This window comes from Mustela nigripes, chromosome 10, assembly GCF_022355385.1.
Source record: "Mustela nigripes isolate SB6536 chromosome 10, MUSNIG.SB6536, whole genome shotgun sequence".
In the NCBI taxonomy this organism is placed as follows: domain Eukaryota; kingdom Metazoa; phylum Chordata; class Mammalia; order Carnivora; family Mustelidae; genus Mustela; species Mustela nigripes.
Genome location: NC_081566.1, coordinates 38,796,943 through 38,820,408, shown reverse-complemented (window position 1 = coordinate 38,820,408; position 23,466 = coordinate 38,796,943). Strand labels below are relative to the sequence as shown.

Here is a 23,466-nt window from a genome sequence, read left to right as displayed (position 1 = left end):
CCAGAGCCCATCTCCTCAAGCCCTGGAGACCTAGGGAGCTTTGGCCGGGATTGTTCCCCATTCCGTCCTGTGAGGGAGGCAAAGAACCGGAGAGCCTCCCTCTACCACTGCAGCCGTCTCACCTGGCCAGACCGGCTGGAGACCAGCCTCCCCAGGCAGGCATCTGGGGCAAATCCTCTGCTCAGACAACCTGGCACAAAAGAACTGTTCATCATCAGCTCAACCAATCACAAAGAACAGACTTTATTGACATATTTGGCACTAAAACCCACACAGTTTCAGCTCCGCAGCCAAGTACCAGGCATCATACAGGACCAATAAGTTAACATAAGGGACACTCATGTGTGTGGGGGCGCTCGGATGTCTCCTGGCTCAGCCTAGGGAGCTCTGGGCTCCCAGAAGGACACGGGGAGGGGAAATAACTGTACATTAGTGAAAGGGGCTTCGAGACAAAACAAGAGAACAAGAATCCAAAGTAGGAGATTCAAATGTCATGGGGCCAGTGTCCATCCAAAAAGTGGGGGAGTTGCAGGATGTGGTCAGAGTGTAGTGACAGGTATGCAGGTGCTTATCCCCAGGCTCTCCTCCCCTCCCCCAGATTCCTGATGGGCCACCTAAGCTCCTCCCTTGGCAACCTTGCACAGCTGGCCACACCGCCTTCTGTCCAGGAGGGGGAGAACTGGATTTCTTTGGGGTCAGGCACCAAAGTTCTTGGAGGTTTAAGCTGTATTTGTAGTTTCTGTCCTAGTCCAGGGCACTCAGAGGGGAAAGGGTTCTGCATGGACAGAATCTGAACTTAGCTCTGAGAGCAAAGAGGCCCAAGGATGAGGACCCAGGGACTACGGGATGGTCTTAGCACAGGCCGTTTCCAGGCCTGCTCAGGTCTTAGCACATGGGACAATTAATGAATGCTCTTGAGAGGGAGTAATCCCATATCCGTAAAAATAAGGACTTGCCGTCTTTCAAGGAAACCCAGTCTCAGAGCAGAAGCACAGCTGGCTGGAGAGCGGCAGGGCAGGGACCCCCACCCCTGCCTACAAGAACACACCACAGACATGGGGCCTTTCCAAAAACACCAGGTAAGGCACTGCTTTTTAGGACTACAATGAAAAGGTGACAGAAGGAAGGGTGGGGTTGCCAGTCTTCACGACGCCCAGAGAAGCTGGTCAGAGCATGAGCTGCCCCCCGCCAAAAACCACAGGCCAGCCCCCAGCCTGGGCCTCCGAATGCTATAATCTGGCAAAGCCTCAAATTCAAGGCTCAGAGGTCTGAGTCGATGTGGGAGCCCAGAGGGCACAGACAGCACATGGTAAATGACTGGGGCGGGTTTGGGGGTTACAGGGTGAGGAAAAGACAGGGTCCATCCAGGAAGACAATACTCCACCAGGACATAGAATCTTGAACCTACCACTTCGTGTGTGCATCACAGAGCACATTCATTATAAAGGGGGAAGACGATTCTCCCCCTGCTCCCACACCCCTACAGTACCCACAGAGCTAGGAAATTGTGGGGTGGGGGAGGCACACTAGTATGCCTCTAGCTGCAGTCCCAGGGTCAGGAGCTGGTCCCTGGGGATGTTCTTGGAGCCCAAGGGCTGAGTCTGTGAGGAATCCCGAGTCTGTGAGGAATCCCAACGTGACCTCGGCCTCATGCATCCCCTGCCGCTTGCAGAAGGAGACAGAAGCCGTCAGTCAGACAGGCAAGGCCTCAAGTCCAGTAGACCAAGCTCTGGGGAATAATGCGTCATCATATTATAGGGATTTTGAGCACATATCACAAATATAAATCCTAAAGTCAGGGTTTCTGGAAAAAAAAAAAAAAGGCTCAGCCCCGGCTCATCGACCTGCGATGGGGGTCAAGGAGCTAAAGAAGGCACTCAAGGGGGGAAGGGCTCGGCTCCAGTCCTGTTGTGGACAAGTCTTTTCCAGTAGCCGGGCCGGGGTGTGGGGGGCACACGGTAACACCAGGCCTTGGTTACACCTGGCTGACGATCTCGCCATTCTCAGGCACAAAGACTTGCACGGGGGCCCCTTCGGGTGATCTCCGGGGCACATACACTGTGGCCACCTGCCAGGGTCAGGAAGAAAGGAGAGATCTGTGAGCAAACCAGGTAGAAATGTCCAGACAGCAAACGCGGGCACGCCACCCCCGTCCCTATGGACGCTGACCGGCAGCAACACGGGCCCAGCCTCTCAGCCCCTGCCCCACCCCAGGAGGTTCAATGTCCCCCACTGATCACCCTTTATCTATTTTCCACTCCAGGGGTGTGACAGGCACCTTGACCTCCTACTCCCTGCCTTTCCTGGGCTCACTTCTTGTCACCCTCCCTGTTGGGCAGGTTGGGCTGGGCTGGGCCTGGGCTAAGGGCAGGTTCAAGCTGGCAGGAAGGGAAAAGCAAAAGCCCGTCAGCTGGAGGGTGCGGCCCGGGACCGGGGCCAGACTGCTGCCCGGCCAGGATGCCAGCTGCAGCCCAGAGAACTGGGGGTGGGTGGGGGAGGGACGTGCAGCTGGGCCTGCTAGGAATCGTGGGTCTCAAAGGAGCAGCCTGTTGGAAACTTCTGGAGCACACCCCCTGCAGAGCCCTCCATACCAGAGAGAAAGAAGACAGGACTCCTGTGTTACCCCCACTTCCGGAATGAAGGTCAGGGCCACTGAATCCACAGTGGACACCTTTACGTCATGTCAGAGTGCTCTATCTTACCAGTCTGGCCCCTGGCCGATAAGAGAACCACTGACTAGTACTAACTATACACGATTCTGATCATTTTACACACAGTAACTCATGTGAAGGTCCTGGCCCTCTGAGACAGACGCCTGGCCAATCCTTATTACTCCCACTCCCCAAGCTTAACTTCAGAGTCTGTGCCCTTAACCTTCAGCCACCCTGCTTCTCAGCCCCCAGGTGTAGAGGGCTGTCAGAGGAAGGTGACACACAGGCAATCACAGGTCCTGGCTTCTGCGAACACGTTTTCAGACTCCCTTTGTCCTGAGCCTTCAGGTCAGGAGATTTGGGGGTTAATTCGGCTTGGACTTCCAATTATGAACAGAGGCTTATCTGCTTTGCGGACCACCTATGAATAGCTATTAAGGAAAAACGTCTCTGCTCTCTTCCAGGATCACCTCCACCAGCGCAGGTGGGTATGTGTTTTGGAGCCAGAGGTAAAATTAGGAGATGCCCCAAGGAGAGGTCCGAGTGCCTTGCAAAGCCAGGGGGAAACGTTTTAGTGGTCTGTCCTTCCTGGCTGGGGGTGGCGCTGCAGGCAGGCCGCCTCTCCGCTCTGGACCCGCTAGAGTCCAGCCCTTCCCCCGGCGGCAGGCCCCCTCCCCGGAAGCCCGGAGCCGTCGTACCTGTGTCCGGGGACCCGGGGCTCGCCCAAAGCCCTCTCTCCCGGGGGGCAGGCTCCGGACACGGAAGGCCCCCTGGCGATCCAGCGAGTGCGGGCGGCTGCTCCGGAGGCGCGCGCGTTCGTGCCACGACTTGAGCTCCTCGGAGACGGCCGCCTTGCTGAGCGCGCGGCCCGCGGGGCTGTCCTTGAGCGAGGGGGTCCGCAGCACGCGGCCGTGGGGGGCCACCAGGCGCTGCCAGCGCAGGTCCTCCTCGTAGGCGGGGCCCAAGGCGGCGCGGCCCAGCTCCCACTCGGCGGGCGGCGGCAGGGCGCTCTCGGCCACCAGCACGTAGCGCCCGGGCGCCAAATGCCCGGGGGGCAGCAGCAGCTTCGGGTAGAGCGCGCCGGCCGGGCCCCAGGCCCCGCGGTGGCAAGGCGGCTGGGGCGGGGACAGCGGCCGCAGGAAGGAGATGTCGGGGCTGCTGCTGCCGGGCGACGTGGGGTGCGAGATGCTGGAGACGTCGGAGCCGCTGTCCTCCGAGCAGGAGTGGTAGGCGGGGTGGGGCAGCGGGGGCTTGGTCGGGGGAAAGCAGGATTCGGGCACCGTCACGGTGTAGTAAGTGGGGCGGCGGCGGGGGAAGGCGCTGCGACCTCGGCCCTCGGGGCCCGCCCGGAAGGAATCCGTCCTGGGGGAGGAAGGGGAGATGCACTGAGTCTGGGCGTCTGGGAGGCCCAGGCTCTTCCCGCGGGCCTTGAGGGGCGGTGGGGTTAGGGGCGGTGAAGATAAAACGGCAAGGCGGAGGCCTTCCTCACAGGAGGCATGGCTCACAGGCTGGGGTCTTGGGTCAAAGCTCCCCCAAATAAACACCCAGATCCCCCCCTTCCTGCCCTCATGTGCCATGCTCCTGCTGCCTTCACACTTGCGCTGTTTGTGACAAGATGCCCCAGCGATGTCTCCTATTTTCTCCCACGTTAGGGACCCTGTGTCCAGCTGCATGACACCCACAGAAACATGCAGGGTGACATGGCCAGGTTTCTAAGCTGGACCTGTAAAGCTGTGTGGGGCACAGACCATGGGAAGGAAGCAGATGGCCCGCCATCCACAAGCCAAGGAGAGAAGCCTTAGAAGAAATCAACCCTAGCCTGATCTTGGTCTTCCCGCCTCCAGAACTGTGAGACAGTAAAATTCTCTTATTTAAAACACCCATATGGCCGGGCTACCAAGCTAATATAGAGTAGCCGCCGTCACCGTGCTCCTTCCTAGGGCGGCAGCCCAGGACCTATAGGGGCTGAAATGCAGGTCTCACTGTTAATAGGCACTACAGTGGGGCTGTGTCTGCCTACAGGGGGTGCCTCTCACCCCTCTGCACAAAGGCACCGTTTGTAAACTAGACCGGGAAGTATGTAAAATATAAAATTCATTGCTTGACTTGAGAGCAGTTGTCCCAAGCCTCACCCCACCTAGCAATGCCTGACAAGCACATTTCAACCCACAGAAGAACCCAGAAGTCATGCCCAGGGCATTCGTGTGCTGCCTGTCCTAGCTCTGTAAAACACTTGGAAAATAACATCCGACTGATTATCATTATTTGCAGATTCAGTCTTTGCAAAAATCTCCCCCAGCAAAAATGTATTTGTAACCTCCAATCGACACTCACAACACTTGTGGTCATGTGTGGACGTGCAGAGAATGGTGAAAATTTGGGGATGCCCACTAGGCACATTCTCCGCTGAGGCGGAACAAGGCAATGCTCTGAGCTCTTGTTGTGGCTTTCATACTATAAACGAGTATTCTCTCCACAGTCTAGTTAGTGCAATGTGTTTCATATTTTTGTGCTCTTTCTTGGCGACTTTACTGTTTAAAATGGCTCCAAGTGCGGGAAGGCTCTAGATATATCTTCTTGCAGAATATTAAGTATTACTTGAGCTTTATTTGGGCATGACCTAGAGTGCTATTGGCCAGGAATTCAAGGTTAATGGGTCAATAATATATTTTAAATAAGGTGTCTTTAAACAGAAGCACACATGAAACAAGGTTATGTACTGATCAGTTGACAACAATGTTGTGACCAGAAGCTCTCAGAAGCCTACCGCACTATCTGCTCAAGGAGCAATGGTTCAGTATTATTCAGTGTTTGCTGTGATGTCATGGGACGCAAAACTACCGCAAATAATGAGAATTGACTGCACATCAGTTCAGAAAGTGAATCATCCACTGCCAGCCACCAATAATAAAACAATCTTAAACAATTGCAAAAGTGTCTACCAAGTTCCATATTCTCTTGCCATAAGAGAATCTGGCTAAGGTGACGAAACATGAATTGCGTTGTGCAGAAAACAGCCTGCTTCACGAATGACGCACTGATTGTGCGTGGCATGGCCTCTATTGAGAGGTTCCCCAAGGAGGGATCCTAGGGAGAAGCCACAGCACGAGGCAGGTGCCACCCACAGTCCTACCTACATCCTAGAAGCCACCAACACCCAAATGTAAGCTCTCAAGAGTGGGTCCCCCTCCCCCTGCACCTCTGGGGTGACCTCTTACCTCAGAGACTGAGACTGGCCCCTCCTGCCTTGGATCTCGGGGGTGGCTGGGGCACTGGTGCGGCCCTGCCGCTGGCCAGGAAGGTTGCGGATGGGAACCACATGGTAGGAGGCAGGCTCCAGCAGCCAGAGGCTGGAGGTGCTGGGCCCATCCTGGGGTGTGGTGGCTGGGCTGCTGAAAAAGGATGAGAGACAGGTCAGTGGCAAGAATGCCTCCGTTGTGGGGCTCGAGTTGTGCAGAGGAAGGAGGGCACAGTGGAAGGGGATCCCCAAAACTCATGCCTCCCACCATCACACAGTTAAGGAGAGGGGCAGTCTCCCAGACCTTCCCCTGTTACATCCCTCCTCCAGCCAAGCACAGCTCCCACCTACTCCCCACCCTCTTTCCTCCCCATCCTGACCTGGACTCGCTGTTGGGTTCAGAAGATTTTCTGGGCTTCTCGTAGGGGTGGTCCAGGCTAGTCTCCTTCCAGGGGCTGTTCTGGATTGGGGCCCGCTCCAGGCCCCCAGTCTCAGGCTCCGCGGGATCCAAGCCCTCGAGGCTCTGGGGTGGGAGAGGCCGGGAAGGTGGAGCTGGGGACTCCGGGGGAGCTTTTGGCACCTGGGACTCCTCTGCAGGGGTAGAAGAACCTGGTGAAGTCAGTGGCTGACAAATAGGCCCAAATTGGCCTGTGCTTTGCTCTCCCTCCCGAGGCTGCTTGTCTGACTACTCCAGGCTGTGGCTCCAGGCCCAGATGCTCGAAGATGTTTTCTTCTCTTTTGGGACTGCCTCTCTCACAGCTGTTTTACACCTGCCTCCTTCAAGAAGTCTCCCTGGATTGACTCTGCTTAACTCACAGTATTCCACCTTCTAACCTTTGCTCCCACTACCCTGTCTGCAGCTAACTTTCTGCGTACTGATTTTTCTTGTTCATGCTGTGCTATTCTCTTATCGACCTGGGCACTCCCCTAGGCAGGGCTATGCTACCCTCTTGGTCCACCTTGACCTCCAGCATCCTTAGGGTTTATAAACAGGGTTTTTAATCTATTGACTGTTGTTTCCATCCCAAGTGCTACCCTCTGTTCAAAAGGGACAATGATTATGGCCAGATGGCTCTTAGGGTCTGACAGGTGCATATTGAATTAATGTCCCAGGGCAAAGGCAGGGACACCCCCCACACTCTATAGGCTCTGCTAGAATTCGCTTTTTCCTTTCCTGTCAAACTGATTGAACTTCTAGAATGGGAAAAAGTCGACACATTCCCACCCTCAAATAAACATGGGCAGGGTGACACAGAAATGTGCATCAAGCAAGAGCACAGACCCTGAGCCCAGCCTGGCAACCCCACCTTCACTGGGTCACTAAATGTCCACTCCCCACTTGAAGGCCTTACTAGTGAACTCTGCCAAAGCCCCCCCCCTCCACCCCCGTCCCCATCTTCCAGTAGGAGCCCAGCCCTAACAACAATCCCTAAACTACCCCTCTCACCTTCCTCCAGGAGCAGCCCATCTGATAGAGAGCTGTCATCTGAGGCACTGAGCTCTGGGAAAATCAAACGGGAGAGAAGGAGGTGAGGAAATCAACCCATAGATCTGGATTAACAGGCAGTATTGACCCCACCCCTTCCTGATAACATCCTTTATCAGGAAATACCAACTGCGTACTAAGTACTATATTAGATATGAATATATTACTTGGAAGTAGAAAAGAATCAGAAGTTAGGAGCAAGAAGACAGGAAACCTGATTTTAACCCTGGCTCTGCCATTACTATGCAACCTTGAATAAGCAATTTCAATGCTCTGGGCCTCAGTTTCCCCATCTGTCAAAAAAGCCAGAGCTTCCTCTGGGTTTTCTGACAGTGGAAGGGAAAGGCAAAGGATCATTTTGGAAGGCCCTCAGGATGAAAAGTATTTCCCTAACTCTTCCAGTGTTCTGAGATCATAAATACAACTCAAGGACCCCAAATCTGAGAAATCCTGCATTACCAGCACGGAGAGCAGTGCAAAGTGGGAATCTGAGCTGTGGGGTTGGCCTGGCCAGATACGGAAGGCTCTTCAGTTGGTGATATGGTGGGTCACCTGAAGGAAATGGGAGTGTGACATTTCTGCATGGTATGGCAGCAGCGTGATCCAAGAAATCTGAGGGAACGTCTATTTGCCATTGCCCTTGGACAAACTGAAACTTCGGAACTTGCGAATACTCCTAAAATGACCTGGATGGAATTCACAAAGTATTTTCAACTATGATAACAATGATGAGGGAACATTAACAATAGCTAAAATTTCTGTGCATGCCTGGGTGGCTCAGTGCGTTAAAGCCTCTGCCTTCGGCTCGGGTCATGATCCCAGGGTCCTGGGATCGAGCCCCACATCGGGCTCTCTGCTCAGCAGGGAGCCTGCTTCCCTTCCTCTCTCTCTGACAGTGGCTCTCTGCCTCTCTGCCTACTTGTGATCTCTGTCAGTCAAATAAATAAATAAAAATCTTCAAAAAAATAAAAATAAAAACAATAGCTAAAATTTCTGTTGTGCCAGTACTTTTCTAAGTACTTCATATATATTAACTCATGTGATCATCAAAACCACCATGTAGGGTAAATACTATTATCATCATATAACAGCTAAAAAAAAAAACAAGGCTTGGAGGAATTGAGGAACGTGGCTTAGGTGAATCCACCAAAAGGTGACTGAGTCAGAATTCATACCCAGACAGTCTGACCAGACTCTGGCTCGTCACCATGACCATTTATTTGCTCTCCTGTTAGCTGTCATCTAATGTGTAAGTCATTCTCCAGAAAGTTCTAAGAAAAGTAAACAATTCCAGCTATCTTGAAATCCTTTATAACAGGGATTGGCAAGCTGGGGGTCCTTGAGCCAAATCCAGTTAAATAAAGTTTTATTGAAACACAGCTACAGCTTTGCTTATGTAATGTCTGGCTGCTTTTGAGCCACAGTGGCAGAGTTGAGTGGTTGTGACAGAGACTTTATAGCCCATGAAGCCCATAAAATATTTACTCTCTGAGCCTGTACAGAAGTTTGTCAACCTTTGCTCCACAATTTAAATGAAATAAAAACTCTACCAAGAGTCATTCTTAAACCCTGTAGGGCATACTGCCCAAGGAGCTGGGCCAACTCCCAAGCAGTCAGCTATCCCAAGGTGCGCTTGGCTCACACTGGCCTTTGCTTTGGGGATCAAATGAGGAGACACCCTTTCACTGAATTCTGGTTCTCTGCCTCTGATCTTTTCCAAAACCCTGGAGAATAAAGAGTTTTATTTTTCACGGATGCTAAGTTGAAGAAATTGGGGGACTGTTAACTATCATAGCCCCCCGCTGTCCCTGGGGTTAGTTGTATGTTTTGGTTTGACTATATGGTCTGGGAAGAAAGATATCGGGTCTCATCATCCCTAATCTTCATAAAAACAAGCAGATCATTGGCCAGATTCACTGGCCCAAAAAAAGTGCACTGCCAAAAAAGTGCACTGGCCAAAAAAAAGTGCACAAGGGTCATCTGAGGACCCATTTGTAGAGGTAAGGAACAGGTAGGTCACATCTATCTGCAAACACAAGCCATTGCTGAAGGCTGCTCCCTGTCTTGGCCATGCTGCCCCAACCCAGCCCTGGATCAACCTTGCCCTGCCCTCGGTCCAGCAGTGGCCCGCGGGACTCCCCAGGTGGGCAGTAACTATGGAGATCATACCCACAACATGAGCCTTCTCAAAGGTTGCACTGTTTCACGGGTTGCCCCTAGCTGCATGGGGCTGTGTTAATTAAAATGAAATAAAATTAAAAATTCAGGTCCTCAGTCACATGGGGCACATTTCAAATGCTCAGGAGCTCCTCGAGTGGCTACCATATTGGACAGCACAGGTATAGAACATTCCCACCATAATTCATTCACCACCATAGAACATTCCCACCATAGAACATTCCCACCATAATTTCCATTATGGAAATTCTAGGAGGCAGCTTGGCTGAAGGCAGGAGTTGTCAGTCAACAAACACATTCAGAGCACCTACTACAACCGGAGGTTGGGTCCTGGGGAATTTCTCCTCCAGTTCACCGTGGTAAATTAGCTTAACATCTGACTGCTCCCCGCCACCTGCAGGGTACTAGCTAATTACTCCCACCTGGCATAATTAGTAATTATCCTAAACTGAATGAGCCTTGAGCAGAAACCAAGGGAGCAGGTGGGCTTTTTCTTCCCTTTCTTTCTTTTTTTTTTTTTTTTTGGTTGTTGTTGTTTGTTTGCTTTTTCTTTTTAATTTCAAACACCTTTCAGCTACTAACTAATTATTAATCCTTTTCTACTTCCTCCTTCCAGGGAAAGCAGGGCTGGGCAGGGGAGCCATAGAGCAGGAATTACTTGCTCAAGCCACCGCCTCCTGGGCTCCCAAGGGACGACATTAGCGCCCAGGACCTCATGCCCACGGTCAAGGCAGGGTTTGAAGGTAGAGAATGCAGGGTCTTTCTCTGGTCTGGAGGCTGAAAGGCAGCCAGCTTCACCCCGTTTCCTCTCTACAGCTCCGTCTTCACCTGAGCTGAGGGCCCGGAGAAGGTTTCAGAACGTCCTGCCTCCCACGGTGGGTTAACCAAAGCCCCAAGGCAAGTCCTGACCCCCTTCGTGCCCCCCACAAGGCGCGTCATGGTAGCAATGGCAGCAGCACAGGGACAGCACCCCCAACCTCCGCCACCCCACCACCTGCAGGCTTGTGAGCAGAGGGGGCTGCGGGATAGTACCAGCTGGAGGGGGACCCAGGCGGGGCTGAGACAAACCGGGACAGGGACACGGAGTAAGTGAGTCCTCAGGGACCTTCCTGCCTGAGTCCATAGCTTCCCTTCAAGGGGGCAGAGGGTGGGAGGTACTGTCAAGTGGGCGGACCCTGTCGGAGTACAGGGAGGATGGAGAACTTCTTTTCCATCTGTGCCTTGGAGACATGGAATGCTACCTTACAGCCAGGCCAGGCCAGAACCAGGTGACCCAGAGGAGTCTGGCCATCTGAGCCTGTGTCAGGTGCACCGGTCTCCTGTGTTTCCTGGGCCAGCTGTCCCCCGGAGGCCCCTCTTGCCTCCTCTGCTTCTACTAGAGGTGACCTGGGAGGTGCTGGGTCCCATCCTTTCTCCCAACATTAGAGGGAGATGTGTGGCAATGGAGACCTCCACGACCTGGACTGAGAGCATCCCCTAAGTCCAAGGCATGGGCCACCGGGCATGGGGGACTCTAAATACAAGTGTCCCCAACCAGGAGAGGAGAACAGCCTCAGCAAAAAGCCAACCCAAGGAGCAGGGTAGGAGCCTGATGGTGGAGAAGTAAACAATTCCCCGTGCCCAGACCGAGGCGTTGGCATCCAGTTCTGCCCCGGGCCACTGCTCCCCACCCCACCCTGGTTCTTTCCCCTGGAGCTGCGGAGGTCTGGGCTACCCACGAGAGGCCCGGGGTCAGGACAAGCAGGACGCCCTGAGAACCGGCAGGGAGGGCTGCAGTTCGGCCTAACAAGCTGGATTCGCGGAGAGCAACAGCCACACCGAAGGGCTCAGAACCACTTGCCGGAGTTAGACGCACGGGGCTCCAATAATGGCAGGCCCTGGGCAGGCACACCTTCTAAGGTACCCCCACAGCCCCCAGTCTCCAGGCCACGGGGCTCAGGACTAGACCAGAGGCCCTGTGAGAGTGGAGAACAGAAGTGGAGGCCTTCTCCTGACTAGGTGGTGCTAGATACTTAAGCAAAGGTTGGGTGTGGCATTTGAGGGGCTGGATTTCCACCTACACATCCCACGAGCAGCTCCAGCCCCTGAAACAATTCAGGGAGCAGCTGTGAGTAGCAACAGTAGGCCCCTGAGCGGCCTGACACAGGCCAGGGGACAGTTTCTCAGCTCAGAGCCCAAGCTCAGGGAAGCCTCCCATTTCCCAAACCATATATACCAGCCCCGGGGCCTGGAGGGCAGGAGGGCAGCCCTGCCCACTGCTGCTGAGCGGACCCTAGGATGAAGCTCGAAGTCAGCCTGGGGAGCACCTTTCTGCCCAGGAGGCCTTCTTGAGGGCAGAGGACATTGAGAAGGATGAGGAAGGAGTGGACTGCTTTCTAAGGAGACGGGGGAGAAGGTCTCACAGGATGGAGAAGCCCTTTGCCACGGCCTGTCGGGGCTGCAGCAGGTCAGGGTGGGGTAGTGGGGGACCGAGGAAGCGGGTTTCGAGCTAAAATCAAGCTGGAACATGAGACACGGTGCTGGGCACAAAGGCAAATGCAATGGCCCGAGTCCCGGCCCCTGCCATCGCATGCAGCTCACACATGGCCCGGGGCTCTGGGGGCGGCTGGCTCACCTCGGCCCAGGGGCAGGGCAGCGGTAGAAGGGGGCCCGCTGGCGCGCCGCTGCTCGCCCAGGCAGCGCTCCAGCTCCCTGAGCTTCTTCTCCTCCTGCAGCATGGCGTGCTTGCGCTGCCGCCGGGCCTGCCTGCTGAGGTTCTCCTCCAGGCACAGGCGCCGGGCCGCCTCAGCGATCTGCAGCTGCAGGGCCAGCTCCCGCTCCAGGCTGCTCAGGGGGTCCTGGGGAGGCGGGAGAGGCAGGGGGCTCACTCAGGGACCCAGAGAACGGCCCTGACCCCCTGGGCTCTGGATCCTGACCCTAAGCCCAGGAAGCAGGGACGCAGAGAGCTGCGGCTGAGGCCACGGGGAGGAGGGTGGGGTAGTGGGAGGTGGCCGAGAGCAGACTTGTCGCCCTGAGAAGTGGGCAGAGGGACCCACCCACTAGCCTGCTCCCTGAGCAACCTAAGCCAGGCAGCGTGGGAACCAAAGTGGGACACTTTCCCTCCTGACCCCAAGGGCTGGTCAGGCAGGCCCGGAGAAACTTGCTGCCTTTCACACCACAGGGAAGGAATCCTAGGGCCCGAGCCACCCCCGCCGCCTGCCTGCCTGCCGTGCGGAGAAGGAGGACATCCCTAGGGGCCAGAATAACCTGTTTAAACAGGCCATTGCCTCTCTGGGCTGGTGGTTGAGCTCTTAACTGATCTTCTGCCTACTGGCGACCAAACCCAGCATCTTCACGAGGTCCCAGCTCTCCCAGCTCCTGTGGCGGCACCCCTTCCCACACCACCTGGGCTGTAGGTTAGTGGGTGTCCCTCATCAGCACAGAGCCAAGCTCCCCGACGGGGTGTGCTGGGGTGAAACGGAGATGGCCAGGTCCTGGCTGAGCGGCTCTGCCTCAGGAGCTAACCCCTCCACGTGGCGTGGCCTTGGCTCAGTGAGCAACACTTGTGGGGGCAAGACGGCCCGCTCGGGCTCCTCACCTCTCTGTGCAAGGCCCGCTCATCCAGTTTGTAAGCTGCTCCGATCCTGCGGCGGACCTTAGGGGCCTTCTCCCCTGGTTTGAGGGGATACTCTGCTGGCAAAATACCCGTCAGCTCCTGCGGGGAAACAAAGTCAGCCAGGCCCCTCTCCACGTACGCAGCCCTTGGCCAACCAGGAATCGCCAATCCCACGAGCTCTGCATGGCCTGTGCCTGCCCTTCCCCGGAGGCCCCTGCCCACGCCTCGCCTTACCCCATAACCCGGAGTACCCCATAACCCTCTCTGGCCTCTTCAGGGCACCCCCTACCTACCGTCCTCTTTTCCTTCAAACTTCAGGTCCCCCCTCCTTCAGAGATCGACTCTGGCCCTGGTTACAGTCGCGCGGAGGCGCGCGCGCCTCCGTCCACTCCCGCTCCAGCCCTTCTGTCCTCCCCTCCCTGTGCCGCGGGCCCCACTTGGATTCTTTCCTTCTCCCCCACCAGCCGTCCGGTGCCCAGGCCAAGTGCTGCACACGGGATGGAGGCCTCACCGCCCCCCCTTCTGATTTCCAGAATTTCCTCCCAAGCAGCCCCAGCATCCCAAACTGTGGCTCAGATTAACCCCAGGTTTGCTGGGGGTGGGGGCGGGGGGCTGGCTAGGGCTCTCACCGCCTCCCGAAGGCAGAGTCTCTTCAGCTCCTCCAGCCGCGCCTCCAGCCGCGCCTCCAGGGCCCTCTGCTGCTTGCGCACCGCGTGCGTCAGCTCCTTCACAGGGGAGACGGGGCTGTCGGGGCCTAGGGGGCAGCAGGGCACAGCTCAGCAGGTGGGGGAGACCCTCTCAGACACCTGTTAACTATCCCCGGGGTGGTGGGGGGGATGTGCTCACATGTACATACACACACACAAACACACACACACGCGTGTACACACACAGCCTCATCCCTGCCCACAGATGACAGGTCAGCTGCTGCAGCCTGTGTCATAACCACAAACACATCTCCTGGCAGTTCCAGGTGGCAACAGGACAGCTCACGGGAAAGGGCTGGCCTCCAACCCCAAGGCAATTTGCAGTGACAGGCGAGCTACAGGCCTGAGCTCTGTTCTTCCCCTTCCCACCCTCCACCCCTACAATTTACTTCTGCCTCTACTACTTCCTCCTTCTCTTTCCCTCTCTCTTTTTCCCTCTCTCTCACATATGTGCTTCTTTCTTCTCTTCTATCAGGAGGACAGACTCAGGCCGACCAGAGAGACAGGACCTTTCCAGTAGCCAGATAAGATGTTTCTACTTCTTAGTAATCACTAGGGCCAGAACTGCAGAGACCTGTTCCAGATAGGATCAGACCTCCAGGCCAGACCATCCGGGAAAACGGCAGCCCGTTGGGTATCTAGCCCCCAGCGGAGGCCTCTCCCAGCCTCCCACCTTCTCCACTCATCTTCCAGCCACTCAGCCTGGCCAGCCCTGGGGGCTTGCGGCCTCGGAGAGTCAGGCTGGGGGCCCACAGGGCGGGATTCCCCAAACCACTCACCCGACTGCAGGATGATGCCGCTGTCGGTGTCGCTGACCTCATCCTTACTCTCCATGATGGATTTCGGGGAGGAGGGGGCACAGAGTAGGGAGGGGTGACGCCGTTCCCAACCTGAGCCAGGATGTGGTGACGGCCTGCAGGTTCCCCAGCTTCGAAGAAATAAATAAATAAACTAAAACCGGCTGTGGGTAAAACCCCTTGGTTCTACACAGACCTTAAGTAAGGGTCCGATATTTGAGGGCAGGGAGAGGGGAAGTGAGGACGGGGTTTCTGGGACAGTCTGGGGTCGGGAGGCCCTTGGCGCGGGGGGGTGCTGCAGAGAAAGCTCGGCGGGCCTCACCAGCAAAACTGTTCTCGGGGGGGTGCTCTCTGAACCCATCCTAGCCTCCTGCGGCCTCCTTCGGAGTGGCCACAAGGACCACTGAGCCTGGGGAGAAGGATGAGGAAAAGAGCAAGAAAGAGGAGGAAAGGAAAGGGATAATAAAACTGGGAGGGAACACGAAACAAGGAGCAAAGGAAAGCAGAAGGGGGAAGAAGTCTTCTTGGGGCACAGCGGTCCCCATGGGGCTGACTATCCTCAGCCTGAGAACCCAGGAGGCATGAGGCCTGTCCCGCTGCCCAGTGGGTGACAGACAGTACTGGGTACTTGGCCAAGCCTCTGCTCCAGGGCCCTCAAAGCCCGTGCTGCCCAGAGCCCTCTGGACCAGGGTCTTCATCCAAAGGCAGGTGCCAGAGAGCTGCCCGGAAGCCCTGATGTAATTCCCAAGCCACTCTGTCTAGGAGACCCCTCAAGGAGGAGTCGGCCAAGACCCCCTATACCCCACAGCCAGGGAGGCCCAGTGTGTGTATGTGTGCGTGTGTGTGTGTCTCAGGGTCACGGGTGGGGTGGGATTTGTGACTAGATTGGAAGCTGCTGGAGGTCAAGGAGGAGCCGAGATCACCCACTCCTCTGCCTCCCTGGGCTTGAGCACACTCGGTGGCACAGGTACAATCTCAGAATGCGTCGGCCCAGCCGGGCTCCAGTCGCCAAAACAACACCTGCTGCTCGCCCCCTCTCTCCTCCCTGAGTTCACACCCCTGCTCAGGGTCCCTGCCGGCCAGGGTTCTGGCAGCTGTTGGCTGGAGCAGGGAAGGGGAGAGGTGGGCGGAGCCCAGGCAGGCAGTCTGGAAGGAGAGCCCAGCCACCTCCTCACTGAGTCAGCCCATTGAGCAACAGTCCAAAAGTCCTTCTGAGTTTCTGTCTGGAGCTTATCCTGCCGGCCTACCGCACAGGACCACGGGGTGGAGGAGGTGGGCTCCGCCCTCCACCATCAGTCCGGGGAAGAGGAAAGCAGGCCTTGGGAAAACTGAGCGCAAAGCAAGGCGAGAGGGAGAGGGCTGCAGGCAGCCCGGTCCCCAGGAGGACCTCTGCTTCTCGAGACTGGAAAAGCAGGAAGGATAGGGCTCTTTTATCGACCTCCATCAACCACTCAGCCCATCGAAGGACCGTTGAGCAACAGCAATAAAAACACAGCCCTGAAAACAGTAGGTACCTGCACTTTGGAATTCCAATTCTCCAGGAAAGTCTAGAGAACAGATGGTAGGATTTAAAAAAGAAGTTTATGTGGGGCCTTTGCAAACATGCCAAAGAGAGAGAATGGCCCATGTTCTGGAAACCCAGAACAAGACATGCAGTGAGGGAGCCACCCATGCGCGACCCATCCCTCCGGAAGGTGAGAGCAGGCCTGAGGGGCAGGCGGCTGACCCAGCCCCCACCCCACCACAGGCAGCCTCTACCCGTCCCCAGCAGCCAGGGGCAAGGCCCGGCCACAGCTAGAAAGCAAGGCCCTCACAGCTGGGACGGTGAGGGAATTTTGCTTTGGACGAGGAAGGAGGTAATGTGGGAGTGAAGCCATTAATTAGTCACACTTGCTAATTAATTATTAACCATGAAGGCGTTGCCTTGGGAAGTTGTGATAACTCAGCCTGGTTCCCCTCCTTGACTGTTGCCGTGCAAAGTAGGGTCACCGGGGCAGGGGGGCGGATGTGAGAGGAGACCCCCACCTCCTGCCATATCCCCCTCCCCCAGTGTTCACTGCCAGGGTCAAGAGGCTGGCCCTGGCATTCACAGTGGCCCCAGTCTGACTGACGCTGGGCGCACTTGGGGCTAACTCGCGGCTCCAAGTAGAGCAAAGAGCACAGGACCTGAAGTTGGGAGATTCAAGTTCAGCCACTGCCTATGCTGTCCTGAGAGAGTCGCCTGGCCTGGCTGGGCCTGCTTTCCTCATAGGCACAAAGATTTAGATAGTCTGTAGGAAAGGCCCTGTCAGCCCCCCGCTCTGAATCTGGACCCCTCGGACAACGTGGCCCTCCTCGCAGTATGGACCCTGCCCAGGTCCCCCCTCCTCCAGCGGGACAGAAGTCTCTGGAGCCTGATGCTTCAGGCATTGCTTTCCCATAAAGGCAGTTCAGGGAACACACTGAACCCCTTCCCGAGGCAGGAATCCCTCCCTGCCCTCCAGACCCTCAGCACCCCCGACAGCAAACCCCAGTCCTGGGTCCTAGGAAGCAGGTCACCTGACCAAACAAGGTCCCCGGAAAAAGGCGAAGGAAAGAAGAGGCGAAGACGGGGAAATACCAGCAACCCTCAGGCTGAGCCCCTGAAGACCCTCCCCCATCCCAGATGTGCCCCCAAAGCCAGCTCCTGGGCCTCTCCCTTTCTCCCGTAGAGGCTGAGGTCTGGGAACTACAGCAGAACAAGAGGCTCCTCATCTGGGCCCACCAGCACCCCCCCATCATCCTGTGCCCAAGAAACAAGAAGGAAGGGGGTGTTGGTGCTGGCCACCGCAGGGGCTCCCCGCCGCCCCCGTCCCTCGGGGCCAGTCTGCCCCTCAGCCCCGAAGACCTGCTCCACCCCGCTCCGCCCTCACCTGCTTCTGGGGTCTAGTCCAGGATTCCGGAAGCACCACTTGTTCCCAGGTCAGGGGGCTGAGGGGTGTCGCATGCCGTCTCAGGGTGTCCCAGGACACAGGCAGGCCTCCCTGTCCTCTTTCTCTGACCTGGCTCCAGTGCTCCACTCGCTGCCGAAGGCCGCCCCTCCCTCTGGTCCCGCCTGCTGGCCTGCCTGCCTTTCCTCCTAGGCTGCCTGCCGGGCCAGGGGAACCAGGTTACTTGTTGTGACTTGAGTCAGAGGGGAGGAGCAGGTGAGCAAGTCCTTCCCTGAACTAATCCTGCGGTGGCTGTTGCCAGCGGGCAGCTCCTGGGCCTCTGCACTTCCGGGGGCGGGGAGTGGGGAGAAAGGGGGGCTCCCCAAAGAGGAACCCCAGAAGAAGGCAAGAGGGGTCACGTCTTCATGGCCTCAAGGGACTCTATGCAACACGGTGAGCTGTTAGAGGCACAACTGCCCTCCTGACCCTCAGTTTCCCTTTCCAGAAATCAAGGCCTGCAAGACCCCCAGAAGGAGGGTGAAGGTCCACAGTCCATGGGGATACCAGCATGAAACTGACAAAGTGACAAGAAGAGCTCATTGCTCTTTCCGTACACTGGAAAGGAAACCAAGGCCCGAGTTTCGTCTCTCTCAAATCAGGTTTTAAAAAGCTTCAGGCAAGGCAGTAGCTATGGAGTCCATATGGGAAGGTGCTAGGATCCTAAAGACAGCAAGGGTGTTCTCTCCTTCCATCCTAGACATTGCCCCCCAGGATCATCAAGGCCTATTTGTTACTTACAGCCATGCCTCAGCAGGGTCCCTGAACATTAAGCTGAACCCCAGCCCTGTCCCCTGCTCCACTGGGACCCCAGCATCTAATCAAGGGACCAGAGACCAAAATGCAACCCGTTCTCTACAGAAAATACGCCTCCAGGACTCCCACCCCACTGAGCCTCAAGCAAACCAAAAACTGTTCACAACTTAGCCCATTTCACGGAGAGAAGCAAGGGCTAAGGCGGCCTGTTGCTTCACCATGGACCACACAGAGACATACTGTGGGTTAAGGACTGCACCCCTCGACGTGTCATCCTACCGCCTCCCTTTCTCCCTCTCTGATACTCCCACTGTGCCCCTCAACCTGGGGTATAGGCACCTGTACCTCTCTCTGGATTGATTCCCTCCTCCATCCTCGCCTCCAAACCCCATCCCCCTCCCCATTCCTCAGGGCCAGGATGATGGAAGTCTGCTCCACCAAGCAGCTCCTGGGGGCCTGAGCTCTGTTGCTGATGTCCCCAGAGTCCCTACACACATACCCTGCTCCCCCTCACATTCCTATACGCACCTTCTTTCCAAACAATGCTAGCCCCAGAGTCCTCTGGGCTGACCACCTTCCTCTCTCCAGGCTGAGGCTGAGGGGCCCCAAGGGTGGGGGAACCCCTCCTGTGAAGTGGAGCCAGCTTTCAGTCTGGTCTCCCCAAGAACCCACAGCCCTTCCCTCCCCCAGTCCTCCCCATCCCCCAATAGACTTGTCACATTCTTTCAATGACAAACAGAGAGAGATTGACTCATTGTAACTGGTCCCCTTCCTCCACCTTGCCCATCCCCCAGCTCCAGGTGGTGGGGGGGGTGATAGAAGTTTCTAGAACTAGCTGATAGCATGTATTTTAACTCACAAAATGAAATTAAGACAATCACTAAGAGAACCAACTGTATGGAAATACAGTTCTAAAAACAGAAAAACATGGTAATATATATGCTTCTTTATTAACATTAAACAGGATCCAGCAGTGGATAATTTCATAGAGGAAATGGGTATAAAACTATCTGTGAATTCTATCAATGGCAAAGTCACAAGTACCGCCTGTGGTTTCTTGCCTTTGTAATTGAAGGCAATGCTAAATTTTGTTAAAGGTTGGTGTGAAATAAAAAAATTTTTTTCCCATCTAAGTTCAGAAACCCTCTGAATTCTATCCACAGATGCTTTGGTGCCCAGGACCCAGTTAAGAACCCCACCATCAGGGACCCTCCCATCTCTGAGCTCAGAGGAGAGAAACACAGATAATCCACTCACTGCGCTGATCCCCTGGAACTCTCGAAAACCCCCTTGTTCCCTCAAATTCACATGCAACATTTCCTGCCCAGCAAAACGTGAGGTTTGGGATGGGACTAGCAAACCAACTCCACCAGATTCAATAGGTCGGATCTCACTGTCGGCCATGCCTGTCAACTCAAAATACCGAAAGGGAGGTGGGCACCCCAGAAACTGGCTGGGAATTTGGGGGTTCACTGCCTCCCTCCCCGTCAGCCTCGGGGATTGGGGGACTGACTAATCAATGCCCTGCCCCAAAGCCCTGAGCATCCACACCACTTGGAGGTGGAGGAAGTGGTTTCCCTGAGCAGAGTTAAAGGACTTGGAATCTGATTGTTGAAAGGCGAAAAACTGCATCTCTTTCGGGTTTTCAGTTCCCAACGACAAGTCCCAAATCAGGAAACTTCCACACTCTATAGCCATCCACTCCAACATTGTTTTGAAGTCCCTTCTTTAAGTTTCTTCTAATACATGAGATTGGAAGTTGTTCAAAGCCAAGGGCCTCCTCCAACCACCCTCCTATCGCCACCAGCACCCAGCCCAGCACGGAATCGCACGCTCCGAAAATCCCACTTAATGAATTAACAAAGCAATGGTCAGCTGCCGGAGTCAACAGAGCAGAAAAAAGCCAAGGAGCCCGGGACCCTCCAGGCGAAGGCGGGTGGGAGAGGGCTCCTGAACCGTTTTCTTACTGCACTCTTCTCTCTTCCTACTGGGAAAGGTGTTCTCCTCCAGCAGGCGATGGTGGAGTGGGCTAGGACAGGAGAACTCCATTCTAGCCTGGAATGTGCCCTGAAATCAGACCTCTAGGCTTTCCTTAAAAAGCCCCTTTGTCCGTCCACCCTGCTCCCCTCCCCCACCGCGCCCTCCGCATCCAGGCGGCCCCAGACTTTGCTCCTTTTGTTTGGCTGTTTTCTGGCTTCCCGGAACCTGGCCAGGGGATCCACAGGCATGGGGAAGGTCGAAGAAGGGTTGAGGAGTCGGAAATGTGCACTTTGGGGAGGACCTTGAAATTCCCACCCCTTTTGTAAATTACTCCATTCCTTTTAGGGCCAGCTCCGTTAAGGCCGAAGACCATGGGTTTAGGAGCTTGAACTCCCCCCAACCCCTCAGTTCACCCGCGCTGCTTCCCCCTAAGTTTTCCCCCTTACCTGTCCCATGGAGATCTGGCGCCGCCCGCCTGTCCCCGCGCCCCCTGTTCCTGCCTCGCAGCTTCAGGACCTGCTTGTCCAGGCCATCTCCTCTCTCCCCGAGTCTCCCCCCGGCCTTCCCTCCCGGGAGGTATTTCATTTAACTTCGGCATTTGCAGCATCCCAAATGTTAAAGATCCCAAGACATCTGTCCCCTGGGGCATACCAAGGCCCATAGGAAAGAGGGGAAAGATTCAAGAAGGGATTCGAGATTCCGAGCCAAGAGTCGGGGCGGGGCCCCCTGTCGGGGTGGCAAGATGCCAGCAGGAATGAGTTTTCTTGGGAGATCCCCGTTCCAGGAGGCGAGACTGCCCCCTTCTCCCGCTTTGGGACGCGGGCGTGGCGGGACACCCCCCGCGCTGCCAGTTTCCGCCGCCCGGGCGGGAGGAGGCTCGGCTCTCCGGCCGAGGGCCGCCTTTCATCCGCGCGCTCCGGCCTGGCCGGGGGCCGTTTCCATTCCCCGGGACCCCGGGGTGAAAGAATGAGAGAAGCCGGCAAGAGGGCGCCGCGCCCCTCCCTCGCAGGCCCCCTCCCCCTCCTCGCCGGTCCCCTTCTCCCTCGCGTGCACCGCGCTGGCTGCGGAGCCACCGCGCGCTGGCGCCGCGGGAATTGCCTCCCCCTCCTCCGGCCCCAGCCCAGTCCTCCTGGGCGCCGGCTGGCCGCACTCGGCCGGGCCAGGAGAGGAACCCCCTCCCGGTGAGCGCCTCCTACTGTTCCCGCTAGCCTCGTGCCCCTTCAGCCATCCTTCATTCACTCTTCCCCTGCTTTCGTCTGTCCAAGAATCTTACTGAGCACCTACTAGTGCTCAGCACGGTGGATCACAGTTCAAATTCTTCCCTGGATGATTCCCCAGTAGAGAGTAATCAAGTAGCAATAGTATAAATGAAGTAAAGGCTAGAACCCAGGGTCGAGAGAGACAGAGACAGAGAGGAGAGGGGAAGAGGCTGGGCCAGAAGGAGGGTCGCAAAAGCAAGAGAAGGCAGCGCCAGGGGAATTTGGGAGGTATAAGGAGGATTTTGAGGCAGCAATGACAGGATATACAAAAGCATAATGGCAAAGAAGCACAGTAGGTTCTAGGAGCTACAGGGAACTTAGGGTGTAGGATGAGGCAGAAGGAAAAAAATGAAAACAAAGAAAGACAAGCCTAAAGTGGCAGGCAGAGGCTCATTAGGAAGAAGGGTAGCTCTGTGCGGTTGTCCAGGTTGTGCACCATACTAATAAGGAGGGCTCATTGGTGTTCCACCCACCAAACTGTGTGGGTTCTCCCTAGAGACGGCGACTTTCTCCCATTAATACAAAAGCACTGTCTGAACTAAGTTGACTGAAGAGCTGTGTGGGCGAGCTAAGGCTTAAGATTTTTATCCTGAGGTTAAAGAGAGGCTACTTGTACTAGTCAAGGTTCTCCAGAAAATCATAATCAATAGGTATAAATATATGTGTGTATACATATATATTAGAAAGAGAGAGATGCAGAGAAAAAGAGATTTATTTTAAGGAATGCTATTAGAATTGCTGACAAGTCCAAAATCTGCAGGGTGGCCTGACATGCTGAAGACCAGAGAAGACTGCAGTTCAAGTCCAAAGGCACTCTGCTTACAGAATTCCTTCTTCATCAGAGAAGGTCAGTCTTTTTCCTATTAAGGCCTTCATCTGATTGGATGAGGTCCACCCGTATTATGGAGAATAATCTGTTTTACTCAGAGTCCACTGTTCCCTTAAATGTTAATCCCTTTTAAAAATACCTTCACAAGGGGACGCCTGGGTGGCTCAGTTGGTTAAGCAGCTGCCTTCGGCTCAGGTCATGATCCCGGCGTCCTGGGATCGAGTCCCACATCTGGCTCCTTGCTCCGCAGGGAGCCTGCTTCTCCCTCTGACTCTGCCTTCCACTCTGTCTGCCTGTACTCGCTCTCTCTCTCTCTTACAAATAAATAAATAAAATCTTTAAAAAAAAAAAAATACCTTCACAGGGCGCCTGGGTGACTCAGTGGGTTAAAGCCTCTGCCTTAGGCTCAGATCATGATCCCAGGGTGCTGGGATCGAGTCCCGCATCGGGCTCTCTGCTCAGCAGGGAGCCTGCTTCCCTTCTTCTCTCTCTGCCTGCCTCTCTGCCTACTTGTGATCTCTCTCACTGTCAAATAAATAAATAAAATCCTTAAAAAAAAAAAAAAAACACTTCACAGAGGAGTGCCAGGTGCAACTTTTGGCTTGTGAGTTTGAGCTCCATGTTGGGTGGAGAGACTACTTAAAAGTAATAAATAAATAAATAAATAAATAAAATACCTTCACAGAAACATCCTGGGTAATATTTGACCAAATATCTGGAAACCACAGGCCTAGCCAAGGTGACACGTAAAATTATCCATCACGATATTGAAAACTGTCAATCCAGAACCTAGGCAGACTCATTGTTAGATCAATGAGCAAACGGACTGGGGAGAATTTAGAAACAGCCATACAGGATGGTAGATCTTGCTTGACTTCACAACTGACTGACTAAAGACATGGCAGGTAGGAAGAGGGAAGAGTCGAGGGTTTCCCAGATTTCTAGCTTGAGGATTCAGCATAAGATGTATTCACCTGAGGACATTGAAGGTAATGTCCAGTCAGCAGCCTAGTAGTGTTGGCAGGAGGCAGAGCTCTAAACCACA

The 23,466-nt window shown here is 55.3% G+C and overlaps 1 protein-coding gene across 2 annotated transcripts; it reads right to left on the bottom strand.

The window, feature by feature from the left end:
- Nucleotides 1-219: 219 nt before the first annotated feature.
- On the bottom strand, nt 220-20,955 carry INAVA (innate immunity activator). 2 transcript variants are annotated; one of them, XM_059413068.1, is made up of 10 exons: nt 20,780-20,955; nt 14,635-14,783; nt 13,778-13,902; nt 13,131-13,247; nt 12,168-12,390; nt 7,337-7,390; nt 6,270-6,480; nt 5,870-6,043; nt 3,350-4,013; nt 220-2,068 (listed from the first exon to the last, which is right to left on the bottom strand). In XM_059413068.1, exons 1-10 carry the CDS (start codon nt 20,938-20,940, stop codon nt 1,976-1,978), a joined length of 1,971 nt encoding a protein of 656 aa, XP_059269051.1. In that variant the 5' UTR covers nt 20,941-20,955; the 3' UTR covers nt 220-1,975. The 2 variants fall into 2 exon arrangements, with proteins under 2 accessions (XP_059269051.1, XP_059269052.1); XM_059413069.1 differs by lacking the exon at nt 20,780-20,955 and adding an exon at nt 17,544-17,752.
- Between the last annotated feature and the right edge of the window lie 2,511 nt (nt 20,956-23,466).

Coding starts and splice junctions, on each gene's coding strand:
- INAVA (XM_059413068.1), bottom strand. CDS start 20,940: ATGCTGCAAATGCCGAAGTTAAATGAAATACCTCCCGGGAGGGAAGGC. Junction 13,903..14,634: donor CGGCATCATCCTGCAGTCGG/GTGAGTGGTTTG, acceptor GCTGCCCCCTAG/GCCCCGACAGCCCCGTCTCC. Junction 6,481..7,336: donor TGGGCTGCTCCTGGAGGAAG/GTGAGAGGGGTA, acceptor CTACCCCTGCAG/AGGAGTCCCAGGTGCCAAAA.